This window comes from Zootoca vivipara, chromosome 6 (assembly GCF_963506605.1).
Source record: "Zootoca vivipara chromosome 6, rZooViv1.1, whole genome shotgun sequence".
Lineage (NCBI taxonomy): Eukaryota > Metazoa > Chordata > Lepidosauria > Squamata > Lacertidae > Zootoca > Zootoca vivipara.
In genome coordinates this window covers 83497742-83515891 of record NC_083281.1, presented here as the reverse complement: position 1 = coordinate 83515891, position 18150 = coordinate 83497742, and the positions used below count along the sequence as shown (strand labels likewise).

The 18150-nt window shown below is 48.3% G+C and overlaps 1 protein-coding gene across 2 annotated transcripts in view; it reads right to left on the bottom strand.

Annotated features, from left to right (window-relative positions):
• Nucleotides 1-5364: 5364 nt before the first annotated feature.
• SPSB1 (splA/ryanodine receptor domain and SOCS box containing 1) overlaps nt 5365-18150 on the bottom strand; it is a 31974-nt gene continuing 19188 nt past the window's right edge. For both annotated transcript variants that reach the window (XM_035119045.2, XM_035119044.2), the window contains exons 2-3: nt 12770-13573; nt 5365-7539 (exon numbers count right to left, since the gene is read on the bottom strand). In XM_035119045.2, coding sequence (XP_034974936.1) covers nt 7412-7539; nt 12770-13463 — 822 coding nt within the window. In that variant the 5' untranslated portion in view covers nt 13464-13573 and the 3' untranslated portion in view covers nt 5365-7411. The remainder of the gene's footprint in view (nt 7540-12769; nt 13574-18150) is intronic.

The window sequence follows — 18150 nt, the reverse complement described above, 5'->3', positions numbered from 1 at the left end:
GCCTCTCCTTGCCTCATGGGTGGGCCAACTGCAATTCATGGTGCTAAGAGTGATTAGGAGGCCTCGGGTGTCACTGTGGGTTAAACCACAGAGCCTAGGGCTTGCCGATCAGAAGGTTGGCGGTTCGAATCCCCACGACGGGGTGAGCTCCCGTTGCTCGGTCCCAGCTCCTGCCAACCTAGGAGTTCGAAAGCACGTCAAAGTGCAAGTAGATAAATAGGTACTGCTACAGTGGGAGGGTAAACGGCGTTTCCGTGCGCTGCTCTGGTTTGCCAGAAGTGGCTTTGTCATGCTGTACGCCGGCTCCCTCGGCCAATAACGCCAGATGAGCACTGCAACCTCGGAGTCGGTCATGACTGGACCTAATGGTCAGGGGTCCCTTTACCCCCCCCCCAAGAGAGCTAGCATTCCCAGAGAGGTTTCAGTCCCTTTCCCCAGGGCACTCAGGGAATTGTAACTCTGTAAGGGGAATAGGAGCCTCCTAACAATTTTTAGCACCCTTAACAAACTACAGCTCCCATGACTGTTCAAAGTGGCACCCTGGAGCTTTGAATGTACGGTGCGAATGTGTCTTCCGGCTTGGTTTTTGTCATAATGACACACACCACGCTGCTATCGGACTACTTTGCAGAAGAGGACCCCCAACACAAGTCAGGGACATATTCCTCCAAACTATCCCTGAACTTGCTGATCTTTAGCAAGCTGTTCCGCTCAAAAGATTACAACGTGACTTGCGACATTACTGGGAAAGAGCAGGCGAGGGAAACAGGAACAGTCTGAGCCAAGGCACCAGGAATTCCAAAGCTTGAGGAGAGGGTTGTGTTTTTTTGTTTTTGTTTTTTTAAAAAAATGTGTGCATGGTTTTTTCTTTCCTTTTTACTAAACAGTAAGCAAGCTGTAAAACACACAAGTCAGACAAAACAGTTGGCTGCGGCTTCAAATAGTTCTCTGTCTGAAGGGCGTCCCAGGCAGCGAGAGGCTTGTAAATCAAAATGGGAGCATGGACAGGTCCAAAACTCAATCGCCGTAGATAGGGCAATTTCTTCTTCCCCATCTCCCTACACAGTGGAAGAAGGGCAGGATAAGAACATAATAAAATAGATAATAAGATAATTTTAGATAATAGATAATAAATCAATCTCCACTCTAAGTAGATCGTCAATCCTCTTTGCACTATTTCTGTGAATCAGCTCTTCCAAATACAGATCTACTCATCTCACTGTTCATCATAACAGCATTCAGCAAATACTCCACTAAAAAGTATTCCTAGACTGTCTTTCCTATTTCTACAATTCAGAAATTGCTTCTGTGTAATTTTGTCCTGCCCCTGAATAACCAGCTTTGTAGGGAGAAGACCAGCCTAGCACCCAACTTCCTGAGGTGCTAGGTTTCCAACGATTGGGGAGTTTCAAATACATGATCAGGGCCGTCTCTAGGCCCGGGTCCGGTGGCGCGGGGCACCAGGGCGCCAGGCCACCAGGGGCGCCGCTGCGCCCGCTGAGAGGCCCAGCGGAGGCCGCCCCAGGCGTGCCAGATGCAGCCCTAGGCGCGCCTCTCAGCTGTTCAGGCCGCTCTCCGGAGGTGCGTGGGCCTGGGGCCGCCTCTGCCGCGTGCACGGGCATCGCAACAGGGGGCGGCCAGGCTGGATGGTGCAGGGTGCTGGCCCTTCAGGCGGCAGCCGCGCTGTGCGCGGTGCCCGCTCATCGCGCCGGGAAGCGGGGCAGGGGGGCGCTGGAGGGATCTGCCGCGCCAGGGCGCCAGGCATGCTTAAGACGGCCCCGTACATGATGCTCTACTGGCACTTCAAAATGATACCATTCTGAAATATCTGTAGCACGTGGCAATTCTGAACATAGTGGTACCTTGGTTCTCAAACTTAATCTGTTCCTGAAGTCCGTTTGTCTCTCGAAACCATTCGAAAACCAAGGCACGGCTTCCGATTGGCTGCAGGAGCTTCCTGCCCTCAATCGGAAGCCACGGAAGCCGCATCGGACGTTTGACTTCTGAAAAAACATTCACAAATTGGAACACTCACTGCCAGTTTTGCAGCATTCGGGAGCCGATTTGTTCAGGAGCCAAGCTGTTTGAGTACCAAGGTACCACAGTATGTACTTTGACTTTAGAGGTAAATTACATAGGACCAGGGCTAAGGTTGATAAGGGCTTGAAGGATCATAAACCCTACTAGCTGGCTTTGTTTAAATGAGGGCTGTGTGTGTCATAGAAGGTGTTAGTGCAGGGATGGGAAACACTTGTGGCTGGAAGGCCAAATCTTTATCTCCCTCACCATACCCCTCAGGTCAACTTTGACAGGTGGTCGGTGTCAACCACCTGTCAACATAGCTGCCAAGTTTTCCCTTTTCTCGTGAGGAAGCCTATTTAGCATAAGGGAAAATCCCTTTAAAAAAGGGATAACTTGGCAGCTATGCCTGTCAATCATCTGACATAATGGCAATGTCAGGTGACTGGTAGGCAGGCGACCCAGAATAGATCCGATGATGATGTCAGCTAATTAATGGGTGTGGTTGAGAGAGAAAATGGTTTAATGGGCCATATTGGGCCTGCAGACCAGAGATCCCCCAACCCTGCTATATCTCACTGAATAAAATGTGAAAACCTCACAGAAGTGCGAGCTTGCGATGCAAAAAGAAAAGGGTAAAAGGCCACATTGAAGCCCCCTCTCCACCTGTTCCTTAACCTGACCTTCCCTCCCTATTTTATCATCTTTTTTTCATTCTGATGGTGTAATAATTTGTTTGCCCTTGATAAGCAGGCAATCTGCTGCAGGGCAACACATCCACACTTGGGGCCAATACAAACAAACAGTTATCGGAATGGGAAGATTGGCTAGGCTGAACTAATATTGGCTTTCTGATCTCCAGCACAACAATCGGCAATGAAGAAGCCTTAAAGAATTCTAATGCAGCTGATCGGATACCTCTTCATAACCAGAGAGTTACCCATAATCTTCCAAGTTACATAACTGAATGGTTAAGTCGCCTACGCAACTAGGGTTTCCGGTTTGGGCCCTGAAATCTCAGGGTTTGGGGATGCTCCTCACCTAGTAACCCTAGCGAAAGGATCGAAGAGGGATTTGCCCACCCATCCCTGCAGCCAGGCCCCTTGAACTTAAGTGCATCAACCGACAGAAAGGAAGGAGAAAGCTGCCAATGGTAAATTCCATGCACATGACTACGGGGAAAGTATTGAACATCACATAAATGGGGGGGGGGAGAGAGAGAGAGAGAGAGAGAGAGAGAGGAAAAGGCAGGGGGAGACTCGGCCCATCAGGAGACCCATAATTCATGCCTGCCTTGTCATGTTTCAGGCTCATGAGGCGTTGCAAGTATATTCGTGTACATATGCACACACACACACACACACACACACACACACACACACACCCCTGCTGGCAGATCCATCCGGCCTAGCTAATACGCAACAGCCCTTTTGCAAGAGCATCAGGCCAGGCTACGCAGTCCCCATGACGGGTCTGCAGGGTTGCCGTGGCGACGTACATAAACACCAAACTGCAAGGCGGTCATTTATTTCAGCTGCTGGCTACAGCTGGCTGTTTGGGTGTCTGGAAGCCAGCATGGACAAAATATTCTCCTTTCTCTCTTCTACTTTCCCCCCACCCCAAAATAATAGTAATATATTTTATTTTATTTTTTTTAAAAACTTTTCTCCTGAGGCGGTTTATGGCCTAGCAAAACCCGCATTCCAGCAGCAGCCGTGAAGGAGAATGGAATGGATGCAGGAGCTGATTATTTTTTTGCCCACATATGGTCCGAGATGGTGGGTTTCTTTTTTGAAATAAATTATTTATCCCCTTCCAAGGTACCTGCTCCAACAGGAACCGAGTCTGATTGATACCACCTGCAAAGCTTAAATATTCAAGCTTTGCAACACTTTTTTTGTGGTTTCCTAGAGCTAAAAAAAGAAAAGGAAAAAATACCAATACAGACAAGCCACAAGGTAACACTGGAATATGTAGGGAATTTTTAATACAATCAATTGCCAAATCAGGGCACTTTGGGGTGGCTTTTAAAGAATAAAAACAAAGTCCCCACTGTTTGCTGGTACCATTTCGAGGCTCACCTTTTTGCTATAATTATTGCATGCATTTTATCATTCAACTAAGTTTTAGAGCAGACCTATTCAAATGAATCCTTTTTATTTTATTTATACACTACTTTTTCCTCCAAGAAGGTGGGACCCATGTTCCTCTCCTCCCTGTTTTATCCTCACAATCCTAAGAGGTAGTTTAGGCTGAGAGATAGTAGAGTGGCCCAAGGTCACCCAGTAAAGTTCATGGGTGAGGAGGGTTTTGAACCCTGGTCTCCCTACTCATTTCCCATCACCCTCTGTTACAACACACTGGCTCTCATGTTAATTTTACGAGTCTGCTCTGAGGAGGATTAGCATTGGATACAACCCTTTTTACACAGTTTCCAAACTTCCGAGTTCTCAGGCCGTTTCAGTGGTGGTTCCCTGGTTGTGGAATGCCCTCCCTAGGAAGGTATGCCTACACCTCCATCATTATCCTTACAGGAGGAATTCGGAAACATTCCTGTTTCCCCAGGCATTTGGTGGCTATAGAACTGATGTCGGCAACCTTGAGTTCATTGGATGGAAGAATGGCCTGTATCTGCTTTTTGGCTTTTCAAAATTTTAATGGTTTTTAGAACGTTCTTACTTGATTTTGAGTATTTTTTGCTTTGCTTTTGTTTAAATTGTGTATCTGTTGGCCACTCTAGGTTCTTTGGGGAGGAAAGGTGGAATGCAAAATTCATTCATTCAATCCATTCAATTCAGTCAGTCCGGAGGCCACAATACGCATTTTTCCTTCCCCACTGCAGGATCGCAGAACGCACAGAAAACTCCCCTTAATTGTGGGGCCCGTTTGAAATGACAACTGCTATTGTCTCAATATTTAATAAACTTTTATTTTTAAATTCGGTTATTGATTATCTACAGTCAATGGGGGACGGAGCGGGTGGGACTAGTGAGAGATTTAAAAACCGTACAAGCCAAATACACCAAGAGGTTTAAAGAGGAGATGGGAAGGGTGGTAGAAGACTATAGAGAAACAAAAACAGGAGAAAAGGGGGGGGGACACCAAAGAGGTGATAAGGGTGTCAGTGGAAAAGACACAAGTAGGATTGGTTTAAAATTCATCGGCTCTGTACACATTAAAATCCTCTGTGCAATTTGAAAAAGTGTCCCACTTATAACAGTTGACTTTAAAAAGGGAGGCACGTCAAGGTCTCCTCCCAAATCCAAACTTGGCACCAGTTCTGTGCTTCTTAAAAACTACGCTATTTTCATTTTTAAAAAACCCTACAGCAGCATTTCTTTAAAAAACAAACAAACAAAAAACCCTCAAACAGTCCTTTTCTATACAAAGGGGGGGAGAACCCCCCCAAAAAAATATATATATTAACATTTTCTAACAAATAAGCTCATTTGTACCTATACAGAACACACCCGACACAAGTATGGTGAGGGTGGGAAAGTGAGAGGCAGATTTGTTTTCCTCCCCCATAATGGAAAAAAAAAAGTGCAAATAAACCCCTCTGTGATGGCAGTTCAGAAGCTTTTGGGGGAAGGCCTTCAGGTTGCTCGGATAAAGGAGAACATTTGCTCTTCTAGATGAAAACCTTGTGTGCCTTGCATATGGAGGATGTACTCTGAGTCTTCAAGGACAGTGACACTTCCTGACCTGCACCAAATTGGGGCATGTTTTCTCCCAACAAGATTCAGCTCTCTTTCTGTGCTAAGGTCAATCCATAGCTGATATTCTAGGGCCACATTCAAAACACTCATTTGACCACTAGGACACGACTTTCAACAGTCATGGCTTCCCCTGTCCCCCACCAGAATTTTGGAAACTGTAGTTTATCGAGGGTGCCGCAAGTTGTTAGAAGACCCCTATTTCTCTCCCAGAATGAATTAACCATCATTCCTTCTTCACAAGGAACTCTGGGAATGAGGTGGGTGGGTCTTCTAACAACTCTCAGCCCCCTGAACAAACCACAGCTCCCAGAATTCTTTGATGGGAGAGCTATGACTATTAAACATGGTAGCATCGTGCTTTAAATGTGCGGTAAGAATGTAGCCTGACAAGATAGCTGTGTTCAGGGACAGGGTGAGGCAAAGATGGAGAATTCTCTTTTGATGAAAAAATAATCTGATAGGAGCAGACACTACAAAGAAAACTATAGTCATTGGCTTGGCCAAATCTTTCTCCATATCCCACCAACAGGACTGGAACGACAATGGTTGTGACCAACATAATGTGATGGCAAAGGAGGCTGGCTTAAGAAAGCAGGAGATAAACCCAGGCATCACCCAGATTTTAAATCAGGGGTGGCTAAACTGCGGTCCTTCAGATGCTGCTGGGTGACAACTCCATGCCTATTTCTAAACCCATGTCACAGGTCAACTAAACTAAAACCAAGACTTGGCTAAAGAGGGGGAGCTGATGGGAGTATTGCCAAGGAACTTAAGGCAAAGCCAGTCTAGGAGAGCAAATTCTTGAGGCTTCATCACTCACAACCACATCCTAGCCCAAGGTGGGCTCTCTAGCTGTTTCACAAGCAGGTATAGGGAACCAGTGGCCCTGCAGATGCTGGTCGACCCCCCAACGCCCATCAGCCTCAGCCACTGAGGCCAGTGATCAGGCATAATGGGAGATGTAGCATAACAACATCCAGATGACCCACAAGGTCTCCAACCCTGAGCTCCTGGAGCTTCATCCCATGGTAACCCCCCATATCTCCAACTCCCAAGCTACAGGTTCAAGTGAATTCCCAGAAAAAGAAAAGAAAGGCAAGCAATTTGAGTGGTCTGAAGGCAGAGGCCAACACAGAATCAAAATTAAAGAGGAGCAGGATTCGCATACAGGGCATAAGACATTTCTTTGACACCCACAACGGCTGCCTATTCCAGTATCGTTTAAAAACACACGTCCACACGGAGCAATATTTTTGGTGTCATCATCTTCTCCTTGAAGTGTTGCTGGGCAGGTTTTTTTATATATATATAAAAATTAAATCCTCAGGTCCGTGGCAAACCATCTTGTACCGCCATCTGAGCACCTGGTACCTTTAATTGCATCATGTCGGCTTCTTGCAACAGAGATCTATGGAGGGCAGAACATGGCTTTTTAAGTAGGTTGGGCTCTTCAAAAGGCATGTATTGTAGGTTTCTCTCCCCGACCCCCTACTTTGGCATAGGGAGAGGGAGTGGATCCAAGCTGGGATCGACTGAAGCAGATCAGGAGAGTGAAAGTTTGATGTATGTCTATATATATATATAATATCCAAGAATACTGTAGTCCAATCAATCCATCTCTCTCTTTTGCTTCTTGCGAGAGTGTCTGTCCATCCCGCCCCAAAATGAGAGGGTCATTGATAGAGAAGGTAGCTCTTCAGGGATTCTGGCAGTGGCAGTGCGTGGATCTCATTCAAGCGGTCCTTGCCCAGAGCGAGGCGGACGGAGCGCCGGCAAAGGTCCATCAGAGGCAGAGGTTCGGCTGCAGGAGAGGGAAAAATGAGGGCCAAAGAGCATTAACAGCAGTGCTAAGAATTAAGAATTAAGTACAAAGCACCCCTTTGCAGCATGCAGAAAGAGGATGTTTATCAGTATAGAATCCAGGGTTGCCTGCGCACCATCCATTTAAAGCAAATGCCTTCCTCAATAAGAATCCTGGGAACTGTAGTTTACCCTTCACAGAGGTACAGTTCCCAGCACTCTTCAACTACAATTATTGTCATAAGCAGCAGTACTGAGCTAGTTGGTCCAGCCGTCAGACTACAAACGCAGCTCCGTTAGAGCCTCGGTACAGGACTACATATCTTGTTTAACACAGACACACTGCGAGCGCCTGTCTCTTACAACATTCCACGACAATAATGTTCTCCAAATGTTAATAAAATGAAGAGGATTTCTTCAAGCTGTCTGAAATCTGGCACGGAGCACCCCACACACTGAATGCCAGAAGTTGTCCAAACTTCAGACAAATCCGTTTTGTTTTTGTTTTTTTAAAGAACCCAGCCAAGATACAGCAGTTTAAGAAAACCACGTCCACCCTTCTGCACCCAACACCGTACACAATGCGCTCCTGTGGATGTGGAGCGCATGCATAGCCCCCAGGTTTTGCCACATCTGCGTTCTGCTAGCCTGGCTCAATCTCTCTTGAATGAAAAGATACTTCCTGCCAGATCTTGTTCTAACTATCAGCCCTGGCCTTCATAAACACTGATACCCCAAGCTCAATCTTCAAAATCACTTGCACATTCAGTTCAGCATGAAGCAAAGCCTCTTGTGTCATTTGTCCAGTGTTGCAGAATCTTCTCACAGAGATGGAACAGGTGCCTACAGCAACTTTTACACCAGAGGTAGCCAATGTGGTACACTTCCAGGTGTGATTGGACTCCAACTCCCATCAGTCTCGGCCAGCATGGTCAATGGTCAGGGATAATGGGAGACCATCAATATCCAGAGGGACACCAGACAGCTAATGAAAAGACTTTTTAAAAAACACTTAGCTGGCTAATTAATTTTGGTTGTGTGTGTGTGTGTCTATACTGCTTTGATTTTTCTAAAGAAATTGCAGTACACAGTATAAGTATTTTTTATAAATAAGAAGATAAATAAAACTACTCAGGATCTCACAGGAGACTGCTTTCAACTGAGCCACTGGGTCCATCTAGCCAAGCTGTGTCTACACTGACTGGCAGAGGCTTTTCAGGGTTTTCAGACAGGGTTCTTTGCCAGTTCTACCTGGAGATAGTGGGGACTGAACCACCTGGATGCAATGCAGGTGCTCTACTACTGAGCTATGGCCATTTCCTTGCAACATAGGAAACTGCCTTATTCTGAATCAGATAGTTGATCCATCTAGCTCAGTACTGCCTACACTGACTGGCAGCGGCTCTCCAGGGTTTTCAGAGAAGAGGCATTCCCAGCCGGCACTACCTGGTAACTACCTGGACTTCTGCATGCAAGGCAAACACCACCACGGAGCTACTGCCCTTCTCAAGACAGGCCCTGGAAAAACATCCCACAACTTTGCAACACTTCTTCCCAGCTGGGAGCACCGGCTGATCTTAATCCAGGTAGCATCTTTCTCTCCTGGCAAGGATCTGAGGAAATTTGCATCTTGTTGACTTAAGATTTCCTGAAAAGGAGCCCCACCCTGCTCGCTGACCGACTCTGCAGGCAGGACACCTGCATAGACCCCCCTGCACAGAGCCGACGTCACAGATACGGGCAACAAAAACTCCCTTTTCATTTGGGCAGAGCCTCAGCGCAGTGACTTACTGCCAGCTGCAATTTCCTCCCCAGACACATTTTCCACTGAGGTAGTTGAAGACGTGCGCCTTGATCACAAGGAAGACCGCCGGCTGGCTTGGAAAACTGGGGGCGGGGGCAGCAGGCAGAGGAAGAGAGAAATATAACTTCAAACTTCTGGAACACGAAGTCATTGGTGAAGTCCAAGTGCATTCTGCATCCACCAGGGAAGTTGGAAAGCTCAGCTCGGTGTTCCTTGTCCAGACTAGTGAGATCAGTACTGTTTACACCAGGGTTTCCCAAACTCGGCCCTCCAGCTGTTTTTGGACTACAAGTCCCATCACCCCTGACTACTGCTAGCTAAGGACGATGGGAGTTGTAGTCCAATAACAGTTGGAGGGCCAAGTGGCTCCCTAGGACAGGCGTAGGCAAACTTGGCCCTCCAGGTATTTTTTGAGACTACAATTCCCATCATCCCTGTCCACTGGTCCTGTCGGCTAGGGATGATGGGAGTTGTAGTCCCAAAACATCTAGAGGGCCAAGTTTGCCTATGCCTGCCCTAGGATTTCAGACAGGGAGTCTCTCCCAGCCCTACCTGGAGATGCCATTGCAGACTGGACCTTCTGCATGCAAAACAGATGCTCTACCATCCAGCCAGTCAGAGGGCCCTCTGAATGGGTCCTGAGTGCCTCTTCCTTTTTAGGACAACCAGGTTGGCAAAGGTTGCTCTAGGTTTTAAAAAGAAACAGCCCCCAGCTCCACTAGAGCTTCCTAATTTCTGCTTGCAGATTGATGCAAGCGTAACTCAAAACACACTTGTGTACTGACTGCATGGCCATCTCTATTGCACAACTATTGGCATGCAACAAACCGCCCCACGGAGCCTCTCAGTTTGGCACAGAGCAAAAACAGGTAATGCCTTGGGCTCAGGTGTTGCATACAACCAAATGTTAAAAGGGCCTGTGGCAGCCATGACCTGCCAAACCGGTAGCTTGAATGTTATTTTGCCAAGAAGCCCCCATTCTAGGCTGCGGCAGGAGAATCCTTCAGTCTAAAGGCTATGGCGATGTAACCTGCAGGCAAATGAATAGATCCAGCTAGGTCCAGCCACACACGTTCTCCGCCCCCCCCCCAGCAGCTGCCTTTTCTAGATCGAGAAGGCCAGTGTTGCAATTCTAGTCAACTGCAGAACAGGCCATCCTGATAACCATAACTTCATGGAAGAAAACAACAACACAATTTACTAGCCCTGAAGGTTGCAGAGAGCTGCTGGCGCAATATTGAGAGCCAGGTGAACAAACTTAGTAAGTAGAATTTCCAGGGGCAGGAATTCAGCACCAAGTTTAGGTCTGGAGCGGCTCCTCATAGTCAGAAAGAGACTCTGCACAAACACTCAGACTTACGCAAACTGGGTTAAAAAGAGGTTTCAAAACCCAGGTTCTCTTAGTGCAGAATATGGACTACTTTCTCTTCCAATACTTACATTTTATTTCTTTTTAAAAACCCTGGCTGGCTAGGGAAAGAAAGGCCTAAGTGGCATTATCTTTTTTTTTATAAAGCCATCCAAGTTGGTGGCTGTTATTGCATCCTGTGGGAGTGAGTTCCACAGTTTAACTATGCACCACGTGAAAAAGGATCCAGTTTCGTTTCTTAAGAGAGGGCAATAAGATCTGGGCTTGAGAAGGCAGGGGAAGCTTTGGCGTGTGCTCCATCTGGCTGCTAAGTCTACACTTTGCATCTGAAAGCCAGCTGTGTCGGCAAACCCATTTCTGGGGTGGGGGGGATTTTGGAGAAGACACCAAAACCAGGAATGTGCAATGTGCAACATATGAGACACGGGCTCTTGAGCCTGAGAGTGCCTTGCTGGTTGCCAAAATTGAATGTAAGAAGAGTCTGCTAGGTCAGGCCAACAGCCTGTCTAGTCCAGCATCCTATTCTCACAGCGGCCAATCAGATGGAAAGCGGCAAGTGAGACTCCATCACAAGAGCAAGCCCCCTCCTGTAGTTTTCAGCGACTGGTAGCCCCAGCGATCATAGTTTCTTCCAACCTGCGGCCCTCCAGATGCTTTGGATTCTAGTTGTCAATGTTCTGAGTGCCACCTCCTGGACCAGGTACAAGGCATGCCCACTCATGCACAGATGCGACAGGCTGCCTCTTCTGGGGGAATGGGCAGCCTTGCCTGCTTCACTTCTGCGTCGGGGGTTACTGAATGAGTCAGGCACTGGTCAATCAGAGTGCCAAGCAGAAGCATCCACACTTGAACCCAGAAGTTGCTGATCCACACAAAGTGAGGCCAGAACAGGTAATCACGCAGGGAGGCAGTGGGCCACCTCGCCTGCTGCTGGGTACTTTGGGATCACAGAAACATCCCCCACTTGGAACATTATGGGTAGTTCCCTAGCCCATATGAACCTGTACTGTACTTCAGTTCTACCTGCCCTTCTTAACTGTCATTTTCACAAAGAGACACTAAAGCAATGAACTGTGTGGGTTTCACGTAGCAAAAGGAAGTGAGCTAGTCTTTTAACCACTTTTCAACGGGGCCTGCTTAGGTTTTCCTGGGATGCCTCTGCCTGTCATGTCTCCTCTGAACAACAGGTGCAAAGGAGGATGCTGGGATAGCCCAGTATAACTTCACTTAAAAGGGGATCCCCACTGGGATGGTGGGGCGGCTGGGTGGGGAGGAGGAAGCGAGGAACACCGCCCCTCCTGTGCTTCCTGCAATCTGTGCCCACTTCCGTTTTGAGAAGCAGGCTCCCCTGCCAAGTATACACACATTTGCAAATTGCATGGGGCTAATAAAACACAGGATGTGCCACTAAAGTGTTTGCAGCTGGGAGAAACCAGAGACAGACAACAGAAGGTGTCACACGCCACAGGGAGAAGACAGGCTAAAAAGGACTAGAGGCCAGATATTTTTCACTGAGTCATTTTCAAAAGCTGTGACTCAGCACAAAACCCCTCTTATCCTTAAGAGGAATTTACTGTATGTAGATAAGCAGACAAATGGCTGGCCTGTTGCATACATGCATTGAAGCATACATGCATTCACAGAAATATATGGAGGACCCAGGGAGGATAGCTCAGTGGAAAACCTCCAGACCTGGAGTCCCCTAAGTTCTTGATTTTAATTCTGAGTCAAAATGGGAGGTTTGTTTACCCTCAACAGATTAATTTCAAAAGTGCTGAAGAGAAGGAGGAAGGGAATTACCTGCCCTCTGAAAAGCCACACACAATCGCCTGGCTTAGAGGTAGACCAGCCCAGAGTAATGCGTCATTCTGAGATGCAACAGGCACCCTCCCGCTCCAAAGGCAGCATAAATGCCTACAACGGAGTAACTCGACAACAAAATTACTCAGCAGGTGGAAAGACCGAAAAGGGGCAACCCTAGAACAGTGACTCAGAGAGAGGAGCCAATTCAGACTCCCAAGTCCAGGTAGGAAAAAATGAAGAAGAGAGGATACGTACGGTCAAGCCCATTCAAGTAGCGCATCCTAATTTCACAGTGGCCCCACACGGCGCTCACGACCGGGTACAGTTTTTTCCCTTTGAGTCCCCGGAAAGCAACCCCCATGTACTGTCCGTCCACGATGAAACTCAAGGTCCCATCGTCCATGTCCAGCACCACCAAAAACGAGTCTGGCACGATGAAAGTCTCGTCGGCCTCCAAGAAGGCTGGGTATGTCTTGCTGGGCTGGTTCTTCCCGTCGTGGTACAGCCGGTTCCGCCCGAGGTCCCACCCCCACGACTCGTGGTTGTTCCCGATGAGCGTCGTGTACCCCACCGAGTGCAGGGGGGCATCCGCCGTGGCCACGCCAACCACCGCGTGCGTGCCGCGCTGCCTCATCGCCCAGGTGATCTGCCAGACGTGGAGACCCCGCGTGTAGCCCACCTTGCCCCGGATTGCATCTGTGCTCTGGGCCACCGGATGCCGGTGAAATATGAGCTTGTCGTCCTCCTTCACAAAGACGTTGAGCGATCGGTCGTCGTTGTTCCACGAGTGCAGCAGCTGAATCTCATAGGAGACGGCGGGCATGTCTAGGAGGAGGTCCAAGCGGGTCGGCTTGCAGTAATCCAGCCCCTGGAGCTCGTGTTTCAGGGGCCTGTAAGCCGGGTCCCTCATATCCACAGTCTTTATCCCGCCGGTGACTTTCTGCCCCATCTCTACCGTCTATTAATAGGCACCCAAAGCAGGCTCATCAATCGCGCTGGCTGTGCATGGGTGTCATTCAAGCACTCACAGGTTGCTACGAGAGATCCCGTCAGAATCGCCTAATGGATGGAAAGGAGAAAAACAAGAAGCGGGGAAGAAGAGTTAAACATTAAAACTTCACACATGGGAGGCCGTGTGGTGGGAGGCACAGAACCCATTTGCCTTGCCGGAGCAGATAAAGGATGAACAGTAGACGAAAAACAAGCACGGGACAGGCAGCCACTCAGCCATCCTATGAGAAGGCCTGGTAGGTTCTAGGCTGGCAACTTGAATCACGTTTCCTAAACACAGAAGGCTGGCGAGGTTCCACATTCTGAAAATAAGACTCCGATTGTCATACTGCCTTGTTGCCAAAGGGAAGCCTGGGAGTAGAGTTCCGTGTTGCCTAGCAACCTTAGGGTAGCTTGACCACCACTCTTCCCCCTGCCCCAGACTCCCAAGATTTATTATTTACTTATTTATTACATGGGCCAGGGTGGTGCAGCGGTTAGAGCTCATTTGATGTACCGCAATCCTGGGCTAGTCTCTTAGCCGAGCCTGCCCTCAGAGAGTTGCGAGGATAAAATGGAAGAGGACAAACTATGTGCACCACTTTGAGCTCCTTGGAGGAAAGGGTTGATATAAAGGAAATATTATTATTAATAACAACAGGGTCTGGAGCCATAAAAAGCTTTATTATTTCAAAACCAACGCTTTTAAAGTCCCTAATTACCCCCCCCCCCAATTTCATCACCAAAACATGGAAAACAAACTCATCGGAGTGTTCATAGTTCCACATTCCATCCATGCTTGGCAAAAATAATCCCAAAATGTTAGTGGAAATCCAAGGGAGTGGAGGGGGGAGGAAGAGTTTGTGTGGGGGAAAAACAGGGTAAGATAATCAAAACACACACACACCCTGTTTTGCTTCTCCAGAATGATCCACGTTAGATCAAGACAGATCAGAAAGGAGCCGCTCTATAAGAGTCGGGAAACTCTTAAGTGAAGAAGTTCTGATCCCCTTAAGGAAAATGCAGTGGACAGGCACCAAGTTATGATGACCATCTTGTAGCAGTGGCTTTGGAGAGTCACCCTCACTCACACCCATCCTCAGAGAAGTACCACAAAATCTACATTCCAGTTTGCTTTATAACAAGGGATCTTCTGTAATATGGCAGAGACGCCAGGTCCACTGTGGGGTTCTTTTGGGGGGGGGGGGAAAGAGGCAGAAGAGATGGCGAAAACATTTGAAAAAATAGTAATAATAAGGGTGGGAACTCGCTTTCTAAGAAAAAAAATGTTTTAAACATTTCCTGGAATGAGGCAATCTCCCAGAAAGGCTGCCAGGTGCAGTCATAACCGTTAGTCATGATCAGGATTTTTGCTTGGCATGGGGGGGGGGGGGAAATGGTAGGGAGAGTGAATCAGACCTTGTGTCAAGCACAGACAGAGTATATATATAAATTTTGCACACAAACACTTTATAGGCACCCTGGCTTGAAAAAGGTATATACACCAACAGCAACATAAAGAAGAGGCAAAGCTGATCATTTGATTATTTTTGAGCCTGAGGGCCCCGTAACTTTTTTGGCAACCTTCCGAGGGCCACGTCCCATTGGTGGGCGGGGCCAGAGGCAAAAGTGGGTGGAGCAAGAATGTGGATTCTACCATTGCACAATAATCTAGTTTAAACACACACAGACACAGGGCAGTCTCGAGCAGGTCGCGCGCCCTGGCGCTGAGATCGCTCCGGCACCCCCGCCCTCGCAGGGCGCAGCATGGTTTCTGCCGTGGCGCCCTGCCTACCGGCCCGGTGCGCCAAGCCACCGGGGGTCTACCTAGAGCCGGCCCTGCACACACGCACCCAAAACCTTCTCCCTATACTGTACAGACAAGCAAGAGGCATGATCAGAGCTCAAGCAAAAACAAACTCAAGGGCAAGATTTAAATCAGTGCCAGAAAGGTGATGTGGCCCTGGGAGAGTCCCAAGGGCCAGAAACAACTCCAGCTGGAGGGCCGGATTTGGCCCCTGGGCCTGAAACAACTCACCCTGGCGCTGCAAATAAAACAGGAAAAAGACAGCATTACCTATTCCATTTTGCACAAGCCAAAAGCTGGCTTAACAGGCTTCCAGAAGGCGGCCTCAGTTCATCATCATCACCCTCTTTTGTCCTCTCCAGAGCTTCGGGAACCAGAAAGCAACATCTGAAGAATGAGATCACGCCAAGACAGGAAGGTGGCCTGCAGCTAATTGGACACCTCCGATGCCTCTCTCTCTCTTGGACAGAGGCGTAACCGCAGAGCAGCTGGGCTGGCAGCAGCTCAGACAGAGCTCTCTAATTAAAGGGGAAACTGAGCACACACCACCCCCTGCCAAAAGGAGCCAGGCCTGGGCACAGTTCAGCCAAAAGGGGAAGCAATGCAGACATGCGCTCCAAGGAGGCGCTCTTGCGCACTTGTGGGGATGACGAGTCTTACGCAGACAACCAGGTGTGTGTTTTAGCAACACACCAGGTCACAAATCGTTCCTCCTCTAGGGATCGTTCGATACTGCTTTTATTTCGGCTGTCAGCCGCTTGTCGTACAAGAAGGTGTCTAAGAGACTAGCAACATATTTTAAAAGGTGCGCATAATTTAGAAGGGTTGCAACTCAGTGGTAGGGCATCTGCCTTGTGCGCAGAGGTCCCAGGTTTGATCCCCAGCATCTCTAGGTAGTGCTGGGCGAGACCCCTGTCTGAAACACAGGAGAGCTGCTGCCAGCCAGCGTTGACAATACTGAGCTAGGTGGACCAGCGGTCTGATAAGGCAGCTTCCCATGACACAACACAACCACACCTGCCCACCCTGCATCACAGCATTATAAAGGTTGGGCAGCACACAATGTACCTGGCTGTGAAAAGATGTTCACCCAGGTTCACCCAGTTGAACCTTAATAGGAAGCGAGTTTCACACATGGGGGACACCACCAAGAAGACATCTCTCCTGCAAGTAGCCATTACTCATTCTTGATCCAGAAGAGTCTGGCAAGAGGAAGGGGAGACGCATGATCTCTCCCCTCCCCGCCACTGCCAACCCAGTAACGGAAGCAGCTCCACCGAGCTGGTTTTGGTGGTTAAGCCTGGCTGAGATGCTTCCTTTGAAAGCAAAACAAAACAAAAAACACACCCCCACAACAACAAAACCCTCCAACACACCCTGACTAAATCCCCGGTGACAGAGAAGCTCACACAGTCAGCCACAGAAATCAGCAAACTGATCGCTACAAGGTGTGCTGCAACTGAGGAACAATTTAAATCTTTCTTAAAAAAAACAAGAAGTACAATCAGACTGAGAAGGCTGCCCATTGCACCTCTGCACGAATTGCTGTTCCTGGAAATTGCACATATTTTCAATCAGCATTCGCTGATGGTGCAACAGCAAATTCCATCCCCATAACTCCGCACTGGATCAGTTGCAACCAATACCGTACATAAAGTTACCTGTGGAGAGGTGGCTGCCTGTTGCCCCTCAGTATGAGTCACTGCTCTTGCCTCTTACAGAGGCACGGTTTTACTTTTTGTCGCATGGGGCACCCACAATTTTGGTCAAAGCCCTTCAGCGACTATGAAGGGTAATGGTGCTGCAGTATATCCTGTTATACTCTTGGGGATCAGGAACACCCCACAAGAATGAAACAAGGATCCAGGGTAAAGGAGCCAGGCAATTTTTATTGGGTTCCCATCAGGGGTCGCCAGCCCATTGCCCGTGGAGGCTTCAAGGGGTGCCCCAGGAAAAGTGGGGCCTTAGTTTGACTTTTAGCCTTTCCCCCAGAGTTCCTTTGTTGAAATGAGAGCTTTCAGGGACAGTTCCGGGAATCTTATGAAGCGGATTAAGCAACGCTTGTCCAAACAGCAGACAAAAACTCAAAACTTCAAAAAGGAAAGTCCCCTGTTATGAGAGCCCCTTCCAAATACAAACATTAACAGCCAAGACATTTTTTTTGGAAGGGGGGGCAGGGAGAGGAGTGATTGTGAGATTTGTTTGGCAAGGGGCAGAAGTCCTCATGGATCACTTCAAAGATTTCCAAACCTCATCTCTCAGTTGGTTAGAGCTCGGTGCTGATAACACAAAAGTTACAAGTTTGATCCTCCTATGGGACAGTTGCATATCCCTGCATTGCAGGGGGTTGGACTAGATGATCCTCAGGGACCCGCGGCACCTGAAGAATTTCAAAAACTGCCCACCAGGCGATGCTGGCGGGGATTGACCCTGGGACCTCCTGCATGCAAAGCACATGCTCTACCACTAAGCTACAGCCCTTCTCTTATGATATAGAAGCATAGGAAGCTGCCTTAATACCAAGTCAGACCACCTAGCTCAGTATTGTCTGCACTGACTGGCAGGTGTACAATACCTTTAAAAAAAAAAAAGGTGCAACGACCAGAAGGGGACACAGCTACCCCGGGAGAGGCCTCACAACAGGTTCGCATAACAGTGTCATGATAGGAGCAGTGTTATTTTCAATCCTGAACATGGAATTTGCTATGAGGATTCTAGGAGAAGCCAAGAAGCAAGGCTCAAGCGGTGGCTCCATTAGGGGGAATGGGTCGCCAATTGCAATTAAAAGGGCACCCCTTCAGGAATAGCTGCTTGAAAAATCCCAAATCATCCAGCATTC